We start from the raw sequence: 13,114 nt of genomic DNA, 5'->3' as shown, positions 1-13,114 counted from the left end.
AAGTGCTTCTCATCAGCTGCCTCACTCAGCCCTCAGCAGCTTTGTGAAAAATCAGGGGGGTGGTTTTCTTAACTATGAGATAAGTAAGGGGTAGAGAATTGTCTTGAAGATGCCCAGCATTACAGGCCCATCTCCAGCTGGTGTCACATTCTTCCACTCTCTTAATTTCTCTGATACCAGCAGGCTGCTGTAGGTGAATTCTTCCAGAGTCCTGGTGAGCAGCTCCATAAAGCCAGCTGCCTGTGGGCACATGCCCCACACCCGTGTGGGTTCTCGCTGCCCCTCACCTCAGCAGTCCCTGTGGCTGTCGGTGTGCCCGGTAGGCTGTCCCCTTCAAGGTTGAACAGGGACTTTAGTCTTCCTCCCATTGAGGTGGAGCTCTGACAGCCGCTTCTGGAGGGTGGCTCTCAGCAGGCACGGGGCTCCTTTTCAGGAGGGGAAGCAGGCCTCGCTGGCAGCAGACTTCTCCATCACGCAATTCAAGCACATTGGCCGGCTGCTGATGGTACACGGGCGGAGCAGCTACAAGAGGTCTGCAGCGCTCGGCCAATTCGTCATGCACAGGGGCCTCATCATCTCCACGATGCAGGTACCATGGCCCTCACTCCATCTGCCATAGAGGGCGGGCCCTGGGGAGAGCTCGGGACCCTCTGTTCACTTGACGTAGTCATGTCATATTGGGTGTTGGCATACGGCCCAAGGAGCCTGCGTGGAGACGAAGCCACAGGACTAACGGCTGCTCTCTCTCTTGAAGGCCGTCTTCTCCTCCGTCTTCTACTTCGCGTCTGTCCCTCTGTACCAGGGCTTCCTCATGGTTGGGTAAGTGAACTGCTCAGCGGCAGCGTGGGGAGAGCTTTTAATGCGAAAGACACCTGTCTAGAATCTCGTCTGAGTATTTCCTTCCGCGGTCAGCATTCAGAGTGAATAATGCTGATGCAAGAAACTCATGTGTTGCTTGGGGGAACTTGAAGACAAAGCTGTCCATGCTAAGTTTTCTCATTAGGTTTTCTGTTTTCTTGGGGAAGCCACAGTTTGAGTCAGGACCTGTGTTGGTCCAAGATTTTTAAAGCGTCCCGTGGCATAATGAGGTGGGTGAGCCGGCCGGGCTCGAGGAGGCTGCTTCCGGAAGCCTGCTCCTCTCCCACTGGAACACGGCTAACCCCCAGGCGCCGTGCCCCATGAGCAGCAGAGACACACGAGAACAGACGTGTTGGGATGGGACCGAACAGATTCCAGGAGACTCAGAGAGTCTCCCTGGTGGTCGTGGGGCCTGGTCCTTGGAGACCTGCCGGGCGGCTCAGGGAACAGCTTCCCAGGGTGCTGCGAGCATGCGGTCCCCGGAGAGCCGTGCTCACTGTGCGACCAAATCACCAAGCAGGCATTTCCTGCTAAAGCGAGTCAGCTGGAGTCCCCGTCCTCGCCCTCTGCAGTTACACGGGAGGTCAAGTCAGGGTGCCTGCTGGGGCGGTGGCCAGGTAAACAGCTTCTCCCCTGACGCCCCACTTCAGAGCCGCCGGCCGGGGCTCCTCCCGGCGTGGTGGGAGGCGGTCAGATAGCCATGGCGTCGGCAGTCACTGCTCCGAGCGCTCGTCCCGTCCGTCTGGTGAGGAAGGAGCCGGAGCCGGAGCGTGAGTGAGGCCCCCAGCTCGCAGGAGGAGCGGGACAAGGTGGAGATGGCCGTGGCTGCCCCTCCCAGGCCCTCCTCCTGCGGCACTTACCTCAGGTCAGCGGAGAGCAAAGGTGACTTATTTCAGCCTGTCGGAAGAGCGCTGTTAGGGATGCATTTGGTCTCACAGCTCCCTGAGTCCGAGGCCAGAGGCAGGGAGCGTGGGGCTGCCCGGCTCAGGCTCCGCTAGACCGGAGGGCCGCCACTTCCTGCCCCGGCTGAGGCTCCCGCGGGGCCTGGGCTGACGGCTGGCCTGCTGCCTGCGCTCTCCCAGGTCCAGATCTCCCTCTGGGCCTTCGCACCTGGTGTTCCCTCCCTGGGCCCTTCCCTGCCGCCTCCCTCTCCCGCCTCCCTCTCCCGCCTCCCTCCGTCTAGACCGGCCTCTCCCGGGAAGTTCCCGCGCCCAGGCTCGGCAGGCCCTGGCCCTCCTGCGGACCAGGAGCTCTGTGCGGACAGCCAGCCGACAGCGAGTGTGACTCCCACAGAGCGGATGTCATAGGCAGAGCTGCGGCTGGGCCCGGGGGCCCCTGGGGGCGATCTGGAACTCGGGGAGTCTTCCTGGAGTCAGGCTGAGCTTTGCTGCGGGCGACGGCTGGGGGGGTGGGGAGGTGGCGCCGCGGGCTGAGGGGGGCGCGGGGCTGAGGGGCGAGCGCGGGGCTGAGGCGGGCGGCGCGGGGCTGAGGGGCGAGCGCGGGGCTGAGGCGGGCGGCGCGGGGCTGAGGGGCGAGCGCGGGGCTGAGGGGGGCGGCGCAGGGCTGAGGGGACGCGGGGCTGAGGCGGGCGGCGCGGGGCTGAGGGGCGAGCGCGGGGCTGAGGGGGGCGGCGCAGGGCTGAGGGGACGCGGGGCTGAGGGGGGCGGCGCGGGGCTGAGGGGGGCGGCGCGGGGCTGGGGGGGCGGCGCGGGGCTGAGGGGACGCGGGGCTGAGGCGGGCGGCTCGGGGCTGAGGGGCGAGCGCGGGGCTGAGGGGCGAGCGCGGGGCTGAGGGGGGCGGCGCGGGGCTGGGGGGGCGGCGCGGGGCTGAGGGGACGCGGGGCTGAGGCGGGCGGCTCGGGGCTGAGGGGCGAGCGCGGGGCTGAGGGGGGCGGCGCGGGGCTGAGGGGACGCGGGGCTGAGGCGGGCGGCTCGGGGCTGAGGGGCGAGCGCGGGGCTGAGGGGCGAGCGCGGGGCTGAGGGGGGCGGCGCGGGGCTGGGGGGGCGGCGCGGGGCTGAGGGGACGCGGGGCTGAGGCGGGCGGCTCGGGGCTGAGGGGCGAGCGCGGGGCTGAGGGGCGAGCGCGGGGCTGAGGGGGGCGGCGCGGGGCTGGGGGGGCGGCGCGGGGCTGAGGGGACGCGGGGCTGAGGGGGGCACCTGGGGCTGAGGGGCGGCGGCGGGGCGCGCACAGCCGGGCCGCCTGTGGGAGGAGCGCGGGCGGCGAGTGCGGGAGCCGGCTGGGCCTGTGCTGTGGGCGCGGGGCTGCGCGGGGGGAGCTGGGAGCTCGGCTCCGGACGTGAGCGGCGTCCGAGTGGGCGGCGCGCTCCGAGCCCGGCAGCCGGGCTCTCCCTGGGCGGGAGGTCCTCTCCGCCCGCCTCGCCTGGCCCGGCCGCCTCGGGTCTGTAAGTAGATCAGTCGTGAGGAAAACAGGAGCGCGTCCTCCGCACAGCAGGCTGCTCCCACCTCAACTCCTGCGCGAGGTGAGCAGTGTCGGCCGCGGCGTCACCGCCCTCCGCGCCCTCGGCCGGGAGCCGGTCCTGCGCTCGCGAGGGAGGCTGTGAGGGACCGAGCCGGGCCCGCAGCCGGGAGAACCTCCGCGGGCGCGGGCCGCCCTGGGCCGGCGGGCGTTTCCGCGTGAGTGACCGCGTGCCCAGCAGTCCGCCGGGTGGGGCGGCTGTGCGCCGAGTCCAGGCCCGCTGCTCAGGGCCTCAGCTTCAGAGGCGGGGGGCGTGCTCGAGGTGAGCCGCGGCTGGTTTTACGTTTCCCCGGCAGTGATTCTTACAGAATTGCTGTAAGGAGCGAGAATTTGCGCAGTGATGCTCATTATGTCTTGAATTGGTACAGTGCGTTTCTTCTTGGAGGCCAAAGAAAGGTATAACCATTCTCACTTTCTTTCGCATTTTAAAAATGATGGCTCTGAAACATTAGGAAGAGTTAAGGGACGGGGTGACTGCTTCTTACGTAAGAACTGCCCGAGTCCCGGAAGGACCGTGTTGGGCCTGCCTGTCCTGATCCTTCCCCTCGTCAGCACCAGCCCCAACTGTTTTTAAAGCTCCTGTTTATTGCGTTTATTGAAAGTTTCTCTGCGTGTCCCTCACGTGAATGAGGCATCTATAGTTTTCTTAAGCGTGACTGCCCCAAATTTGGTAGGAATGGAAGGGAGATGTTTTCAGGTTAAGCTTCTTCAAAAATAAGTGATAAAATCAGTTTTGCCCTCAGCTGGAACACAAATAGAAAGAGTTGTGCAGGAAGCAATGTGTTGTTTGTATCAAATAGAATCTAAGCTGACTAAATTAATATTCTCCTCTGATCAAAAAACTGGCTCTAGAAGCTACAAGATAGTTGACAGAATTCAGTTTCACCTAGTTCGTGGTTTTTATCTTTATTCACTCCATTGTCTCTGTCTGGGAACGGGGACCCAGGGGAGGCCCACCTGGACTGTTGGTTGATTCCTCTGTGAGGCCTGACAGGCGTGAGGTTCGGGCTGGCTCTGTGGTTGCAGGCGTGGGTGCTCCCCCTCGACCCACTGCCCACGCGCAGCCTGCACGGGCACCCCCCACAGGCCCTGGGAGTGCGCTCCCCTCCAAAGGCACTCCTTGGAAAGAGCCTGAGTGCACCTGACGTCCCCAACCCCAGGGGCGGCGGGAAGAGTGGGATCACTTCATGGCCTCACAGGGACCCACGGAGAGAGCCTGGGAGTGCTGTGAGATGCTGGATGTTGTCCCAATCAGGCACCCAGGAGAGGGTTGGCACTCAGAGAAATTCTCCACTGCACACGTCTCCTTGAGAGACATTGAGCTTTGCAGGCGCATCACTAGGGTTTGGGGCTTGTCTTCGAAGCTCTACCAGCTGGAAGACAGGATAAAACACTTGAAAGCCTGTTTTCCAACAGTGTACAGTGGGCAGCAGGGACCAGTGCCCGACAGAGGGGAAGTGGCTGCTGAACTTCCAGGAGTAACAGCTGGAAATCCTGGAACCCTTCCATAGGCAAATATCTTAGGTTCAAAAGCATGAACCATTGAAAAGCTGACAGAATGGACTGTATCAGAATTAAAAGTCTTCGCTCTTCTAAAGACTACGTGAATCAGATAAAAACGCAGACTGGGAGAAACCGGTTTCAGAACCCCTATCAGACAGGAGGTTTGTATCCGGAATAGTTCATGGTCTTCACACAGCTCTATTTTTTTAAAAAGACTAATGGTTTGAACATATATTACAAAAGAAGATTTAAGAATGGCCAATAAGCACACAAATCTATTTAACATCATCAGTTATAGGAAGTGTAAATTTAACCCACGGTGAGATACCGCTACACAGGCCACATTAAGAAGGCTGATGGTACCAAGTGTCGCCAGGAATGTGGAGCATGTTGCTGGAAGGAATGCAAAAGGCGAGCCTACTCCAGAACACAGCCTGGCCGTTTTTGTAAGATTAATCACACGCTTCCACGTGAGCCAACACGAGTCCACGCAAGGACTGGTACGTGGACATGCCCTGCTGTCTTTGTGGTACCCAAGATGGGACAACCCACCCGTCAGCTGACGGACAGGGGAACACATTGCCTTCAATCCACACAGCAGCAGAGGAGGGCAGACGACACACACCATGCTGGGTGAGGCTCGAGGCCTTTGTGCCCAGGAAAGCAGCTAGACACAGGGAGTTGGTGCTGTCTGATCCCATCCATGTGACACTTGGGGAAGCACATCTGCCCTATAGTGCCGTGGGTAGATTCTCCGTTGCCTGTCCTGGGCTGGGCAGTATGCGGGGTTGACCCGGGATGGTCACAAGGGATGGAAATGCTCTGTATTGTGACCATGCGGGAAGTTATAGGACTGTAAACACTGTCCAAACTTGCTACACTGCACACTGAAATTACACCTCACTGGAATTCAGGAAGGTCACCAAACCCCCAATAGGATAAATTCAAAGAAATCCACACCAAGACACATCACAGTCAAACTTAGGAAAACTAAAGATAAACACCTTGAAAGCAGTGACAGAGAAGGCACCCTCCCTGTGGGCAGAACAGTTCTAGTGGCAGCAAGTTCCTCATCAGAGTACAGGCCAGAAGGAACAGCACCCCCGTCTCCAGTGCTGCCGGAAAGGACGACACACGGCTCCATCCAGGAAGGAGTTCTTCCAGGAACCAGAGGGAAATAGCTGCAAGCCACATGTCCAGCAATATGTGAAGAACTCAGCACGCAACAGCAAGAGCAGTTTAACTAGAAAACGGATGACAGACATGAGCAGACACTTCGCCCAAGAGAAGATAGAGATGGCCAAGGCACATGAAAAGATGTTCACCATCACTGACCATCAGGGAATGCAAGTTTAACCCATGAGGAGATACCGCTACATACCTCTCAGAATGGCTAAAAAATCTGTGATAATACCGAATTATAGTGAGAATTCAGAGAAACTGGATCTCCTACATTGCTGGTGGGAATGTGAAATGGTGCAGCCACTCTGGAAAACATTTTGGTAGTTTCTTTAAAACACTAAATATACCACTACCATGTGACCCAGAAATTACACTTCTGGGCATATGATCCCATATGGCATTTCTGTCCAAAATGAATGAAAACTTACTTTCACAAAAAAAAATTTGTGCAGTGACTGTTTATAGTAGTTTTATTTGTAATAACTAGAAACTGGGGCTAACCCAGATGTGCTTCAGTGAATGACTGGGGTACAGAGACTGGTTCATCCACAACCACGGATACTACTCAGCCATCAAAAGGAGGGAACTGTTGGTATAGCAACACCTGGGTGACTCTCCAGGGAATCAGGCTAAGGGGAAAAGCCAACCCCCAAATGCCATCTCCTCTGTGCTGTGTGCAGATAACCTTGAAATGACAGACTTATAGATGAAGGACAGATGAGTGTGACCAGGGCTAAGGAGGGGCAGGAGGGGAGTGGGCGTCTAGAGGCCCTCGGGCAGTGGAGGCTCTAGGGGCTGGAAGGGAGCGGTGTCCCGAGGCCCTGGGGTGGTGGAGGCTCTAGGGGCGAGAGGGGAGCAGCATCCAGAGGCCCTGGGGCGGTGGATGCCCTGTGTCTGGACTGGGTCAGAGCCAGCACCCTGGCTGGGGGATTGGGCTACAGTTTTGCAAGATGCTGCCATTGGGGAGGCTGGGCAAAGGGCACTCGGGGTCTCTTTGTGTTGTTTCTGGTAACTATATGCAGGTCCGTAATGATCTCAAATGAAAAGTTTAATTTAAAAAGAAAAAAAAATAGGTTCCGCTACCTGTGGGCATTTGTGGCTTATAGACCACATGATTGTGCTATGAGGTCAGTGTTAAATTTTAGGAAAAAGTGTACTTGGCTGCCCGCTTACTTTTGTTGTATTCAGTTTTGAGCCTCTGGCCTCCGATTGCAAAGGTCTTCGTGGTGTTGCGTGAGCTTCGCCCTGACGTGACTCTCCTCTCGGTTCCAGATATGCAACCATATACACCATGTTCCCCGTGTTCTCTTTAGTGCTGGACCAGGATGTGAAGCCCGAGATGGCCATGCTCTACCCAGAGCTCTACAAGGACCTCACCAAGGTACGCTCTGAGGCTAGGCTGCCTTTCCAGCCACTAACAAACCCTCCTGGCATTTTATGAGAAGATTTGCTATGAGAAATGTGCCAGTCAGTCGTGAGGCAGTTTCCAAGCAGGTTTGAAATAATCTGTTCTCTGTCCTTCCAGATACTTTTTCATTTCTACTAGTTATTTTTGGCATTTTCCTTTTGAGTTAAATTTCAAAAGGGGAAAACGTACCAGGGAAACTAATTGTTTTCTTAAATGTTTGCAATAAAGCTCTGATATCATGCATAAAATTATAATATTAAAGGGTGCTGTAAACCATTTGTGGAACTTTTGTGAATTTAGCAGATAGACTCCTGAGCACACCCAGTGCTGATAGGAGCTCCTGTCCTATTTCTGTGTAAAGGATGCTTATTGGCTGTGGCTGGACCTGGCCAGCATGGCTGTGTTGCAACAGGACCCTCTTCCTGCCTGTGTGCTGCATGGTGCAGCATCCACAGTTAGAAAACCAGGAGCCTTGACTAGGAACTTCCTGTGCGTGCCCAGTCTCTCTACTTATGGATTTCAGAACTATATCTGAAAACTATCAACAGTGTGTTTCTGCCCCTGAGACCCAGATGCTGTTGTTGCAGTAACGCTACTGGGAAGAAAGTCCACCCAGAAAACTACGCTTCCCTGAAGTTATGCAAAAGATTCACTCACTCGGCCTAAAACTAGGCTGTGTTAAGACTAAAATATATCTGAATGAAGTTTTGAGTTTATCACATTTTTTATGAAAGTGTATGTTTATAGCATAGAAAACAGGCTGCATGGGGTGGAAGACCCACTTAACTCCCCAAATACAAATTGTGGCGGCTTTGGAATCTTCCGAAAGGCTGGCTTTTCCTGAACCAACGCTGAGAACAAAACCCACTAACCCCATATTAAATTTGGGTTTACAGTTGATAACCTGAAATTATCAACTCAGACGTTTAAAGCTATGGCAGTATGGTGTAATGAGAAAGAATTAGATGAGGCGTTAAGCAGCCAGACGTGAGCCCAGCTGACCACTAACCAGTCAGAGTGGTGCTGGAGCCACTTAGATCTTTGGATTTCTTGGTGCTGTAAGGATCTGATGGAATTAAGATTTTAAAGTTCCTTGAAAAAAATACAAAATGTCCGTATTACTTTTATAATCAAAACAAAAGTAAGGCTAGCTCACTAATATAGTGTAAAGTAGAATAAAATACCAAGCCTTATATTTGATAGTATTTGATTTGATAATAAGACATATATATATCTCAAGTATTGTTGTCATGACGCTAACATCACTGTGAATATTATAAGTAGAGGAAAACTCTTTGGTTTAATATCCTAAAATGGTAAAACCATTATCCTTCAGTAAAGCAGAATAGGATTGAAGATCAAAAAACTACAGAAAGCTATTGCAAATAATTATAATTTTGGTGGATCGTGTGTTTCCTTATTTCCAGAGACTCCAGAAATGTTGGCTTCAATACTGCCTCCCAAATGGAAGGGGAGACAGCTTTTCCTGTAAGAGTAGGAAACGAGATGAGTGACCCTAAAATTGGAGGCCGTCGGGATCTTGGTATCTAAGTTGCATTAAGGTCACTGCAGGACAGCCCGGTTGTTGCTGCCAGGTGGTCAAGGTGGGAGGAATTATCAGGAGGACTGAGTGCAAATGCAGACTTGACCACTAGCAGGACACATGTTTTCACCATTGTTAAGGATTTAGAGTGTACCCACAGCATCTTTCTTATGGGTTTCTGAGTTACTCCAAGTACAGTGTATACATTTACAGGTCACAGGTTTTTGCCTTGACTAGCCAGCTCATCTCTGACTGTAGGCATGAGTCGGTCAATTCCATGCCATTAGCTGATACATTCAACATGAGGGGATGTCAGGAAACCATGTGCGATTCTGATTAAGCTGGATCACGTTAAGGGTACTACCTTCCCAGTTTTGGCAAGGTGGTCAACAGTTCAGAATGTGTCAGTATCCTAAAGTCAGGACCCCATTCCTAAACTATTTTGACAAGAGTTCAGTCACTTATTTTCTCTAGGATCTTTTTCTTCAACATCCAAAATCTGTACTGTTTGTCTTCATGGTGTGTGTGTGTATTTGTGTGTGTGTGTGTGTGTATTTGTGTGCGTGTGTGTGTGAGAAAGATTGGCCTGAGCTAACATCCGTTGCCAATCTTCCTCTTTTCGCTTGAGGAAGATTGTTGCTGAGCTAACATCTGTGCCAGTCCTCTTCTATTTTATGTGAGACATGGCCATGGCTGGCTCCATGAGCCATGTGTAGGTCCACGCCTGGGATCTGAACCCGTGAACCCTGGGCCACTGAAGCAGAGTGTGCGAACTTAACCACTACGCCACTGGGCCAGTATATACATCTTTAAAAATCTGGTATACTTCAATTCCTTTGAAAACAAAGTAGCACTGAGGTACTGAACCACTTACCTTGATAAAAATTGAGAGTTTTTTTCTTATTGAAGCCAGAGAAATATTTTGAAGCTGTATATTGCTTCCGAACGTTGGCCAAGTTTTCTGAACATTACACTTTGCTCTGCTATCCAGTACCTTTGATAGCCGGGCACTGGGCGGTGGTGTAGCCCATCTGGCTCCATCAGTGTTGGCAGGTCTGTGGAGGGTGCTGTGCTGGGGCTGGTGGGTCCTGGTCTCAATAAGCCTGCATTTAGTCAGGAAAAGAAAATGTAAATTCAGGATAAATTAAATAATAGTTAAACAAGAGCATACGGCAGCAGCATAAAATAAGCCTCAAATTGGAATATAAGTAAGTGTCCAATGAATAATTTATCTAGGAGTTCTGACGAGTTCTGAGCAGAAATCTCAGGTCACAGTAACTTTATAAAATACCTTCAAAGATAATCAAGGGAAGCAGAGTGCACATCCCTTGCAAAACAGAGGAGAGTGCTACACTTTGACATAAAATACCCTGTTTTGATACTTATTTGACAGCCTGCTCTAACAAGATCAGCCAACACCTACTGGGACACAGTGTCTGTTCAGTGACCACTGGGCAAGTCAGTTCAACAGAGAGGCAACATTTCCTCCTTCCTCCTAAATCCATATGATTTTCATCCCTTCAGAGAGTGATGTATTTGTAACAATAATATTTGGTATTCCTCTTTTGAAGGTCAGATTCTGCTTTGGGTTATTAAACTTTGATTGTGATGAGTACAGTCATTTCTAATTTTCTGGGTGCTGCCAGTATGATAGGGAGTTCGTCCTGTCTTTATGTATTTATCCCTCTCCTGACTCTACAGATGACTTTATTTGTCCTGAGTGGTCTATGGCCTCTTATGAAAAGCCCCCTGAGCTGAGATGCAGGGGTCAGGACTGGTAAGGTGACCATGGTCAGCCAAGCTTGCCCACGTGCTCCCGAGGCATCTCAGACTCGTAGCTGTAGACTCAGTCACTGGTACGTAGTTCTGTGTTCATGATAAACTAAACTACTTACCAACTGTGGAGACACTGGCTGTGGTTGTACTGACTGTCAGAGGTCACGTAGGTTCTTAAAAATCCGTGGAAGGTCAGATATTGAACTATTAGGACTACTTTACTATTTTTCATTTTCCGTTAAATATTCTCAAAATGGTTTTAGATTTTGAAATGTGTATTTGTATCCTTACGTAATTTTAATTATGATAGTGCTAAGGCAGGAAGACACTAAATGCAGAAATTAGGAAGGAAGAAATACGAATACCTGTTTGCAGATGCCAAAATCCTAAAGAATCCACAAAAAACCTCCTGGACTAGTGAGCTTAACTAAGCTTGCAGGATACAAGGAAAAAATATTTTTAATCATTTCTAATTGAAAACTAATTCAACAGTCTGGGTCTGAAAAAAATTTTAAACACTGATTATAATAGCCTAAAAAAGTGAAATACTTGATTTAACTCTAACAACGTATGTGCAGGGTCCGTATGCTGAAAACGAAAACACAGTGAAAGAGGTTTCAGAAAGGTGTAACATGCGTGTTCATGGATTGAAAAACTCCATGGTGTTGAACATTGACAAGTTGATTCTAAGATTATGTGGGAAGGCAAGTGAACTAGAATTACCAAAGCAGTTTGGGGAGAGAAGAACAAAATGGGAAGACTCACACTCCCCGATTTCAAGACCTTCTGTAAAACAGCTGTGAAGGTGCTGTACTATTGGCAAAGGATAGACACATCAATCAGTGGAACAGAACAGAGAGCCCAGAAGGAGAGCCACACATGTCACCCAATGTTTGACAAACGTGAAAGGGAATCCAGCGGAGGAAGGATCATCTTGTCAACAAGGATGTGGGAACAATTGGTCACCCACAGGCAAAAATAGAACCTCAGCCCACACCTCACACCTTCTACGGAAGTTCACTCAAAATGGGTCATAGACCTAAATGTAAAATGTAAGACTATAAACCTCTAGAAGAAAACGTGCATGACCTTGGGTTAGGCAAAGTGTTTTTAGATATGGGGTCAGAAGCATGATTCATAAAGGAAAAAGTTGATAAATTGGACTTTATCATAATTAAAAACTTGTTCTGTGAATGACACTGTTAAGAAAATGAAAAGACAAGCCACAGACTGATAGGAAATATTTGCAAATCACACTTCTGATAAAGGACTTGTATTCAGAATATATGAAGAACCCTCAAAACTCAAAAAGAAAGCAAACCAATTTTTTAAATAGACAAAAGACCTGCATTGGCACCACACCAAAGATGATGTACAGATGGCAAGTAAACATATGGAAAAATGCTCAACATCATTTTTCATTAGAGAAATGCAAATTACAACAATGAGATACTACTACAACCTATTAGAATGGCAAATATCTAAAATGCTAGCAATACCAAGTGCTGGCAAAGATATGGAGCAACAGCGGCTCCCACTCATTGCTGATGGAATGCACAATGGCACAACCACTCTGGGACACAGTTTGGCAGTTTCTTGTAAAGTTAAACATGTACTTACCATAGGACCCAGCAAGCCTACAGCTAAGTATTCACCCAAGAGACATGAAAATTTATGTTCCCACAAAATTCTGTATGTGACTGTTTATGGCAGCTTTGTCATAATTGCCCCAAACTGGAAACAACCGGATGTCCTTCAACCAGTGACTGGCACAGCCATACAGTGGGAGAGTGTTTAGCAATGAGAAGAAAAACCATCAATTCAACAACACGGATGGATCTCAGATGCGTTTTGTTACACAAAAGAAGCCAGACTCAAAAGTTTGTATGATCCCATTTATCTGACACTCTGAGGAAGGCAAACTACAGGGGCAGAAAACAGATCAGTGGTGCCAAAGGTTTTGGGGTGGGAGGGGGTGACTGAAAAGGGTCACTTTTGGGGTGAGGGGTCTGTTTCATCTGGCACTGTGCTGGGCACGAGACTGCGCTTCTCAGAACCCTAAGGACTGCGGCCCGCCCAGAGAGGAGTCGGGAGAGCTGGAGCGCAGACTGTGATGAATCTGACCACACGGCGCTGAGTCACAGTCTCATAGGGTCGGGGTGGGTGGGGGAGGAGAGGAGCTGCTCTAAGTCACTTTGGGAAAAGTGTCTGACTGAGTCTGCTGGGAGGCTGGAGACCAGAAGAGCCACACACAACCCCGGACTCCATGGGTCACGTGTTTCTGCAGGGACCTGCTCTGTGTGTGGCCCAGGGCTGAGCGGATGGTGCTGCGTGGCAGCAGACGAGAACCAGCCTTCTCACTATGAGGC

The 13,114-nt window shown here is 51.5% G+C and overlaps 1 protein-coding gene across 25 annotated transcripts in view; it reads left to right on the top strand.

Moving 5' to 3' along the window:
• The window catches only part of ATP9B (ATPase phospholipid transporting 9B (putative)), a 282,461-nt gene that overhangs the window by 256,807 nt on the left and 12,540 nt on the right, over positions 1 to 13,114 (top strand). For all 25 annotated transcript variants that reach the window (XM_044744021.2, XM_044744020.2, XM_044744015.2 and 22 more), the window contains 3 exons: positions 434 to 589; positions 755 to 819; positions 7,291 to 7,399. In XM_044744021.2, the coding sequence (XP_044599956.2) occupies positions 434 to 589; positions 755 to 819; positions 7,291 to 7,399 (330 nt within the window). The remainder of the gene's footprint in view (positions 1 to 433; positions 590 to 754; positions 820 to 7,290; positions 7,400 to 13,114) is intronic.

This window comes from Equus asinus, chromosome 7, assembly GCF_041296235.1.
Source record: "Equus asinus isolate D_3611 breed Donkey chromosome 7, EquAss-T2T_v2, whole genome shotgun sequence".
NCBI lineage: Eukaryota > Metazoa > Chordata > Mammalia > Perissodactyla > Equidae > Equus > Equus asinus.
The sequence above is the reverse complement of the archived record's forward strand: the minus strand, read 5'-3'. Positions and strand labels throughout refer to the sequence as shown.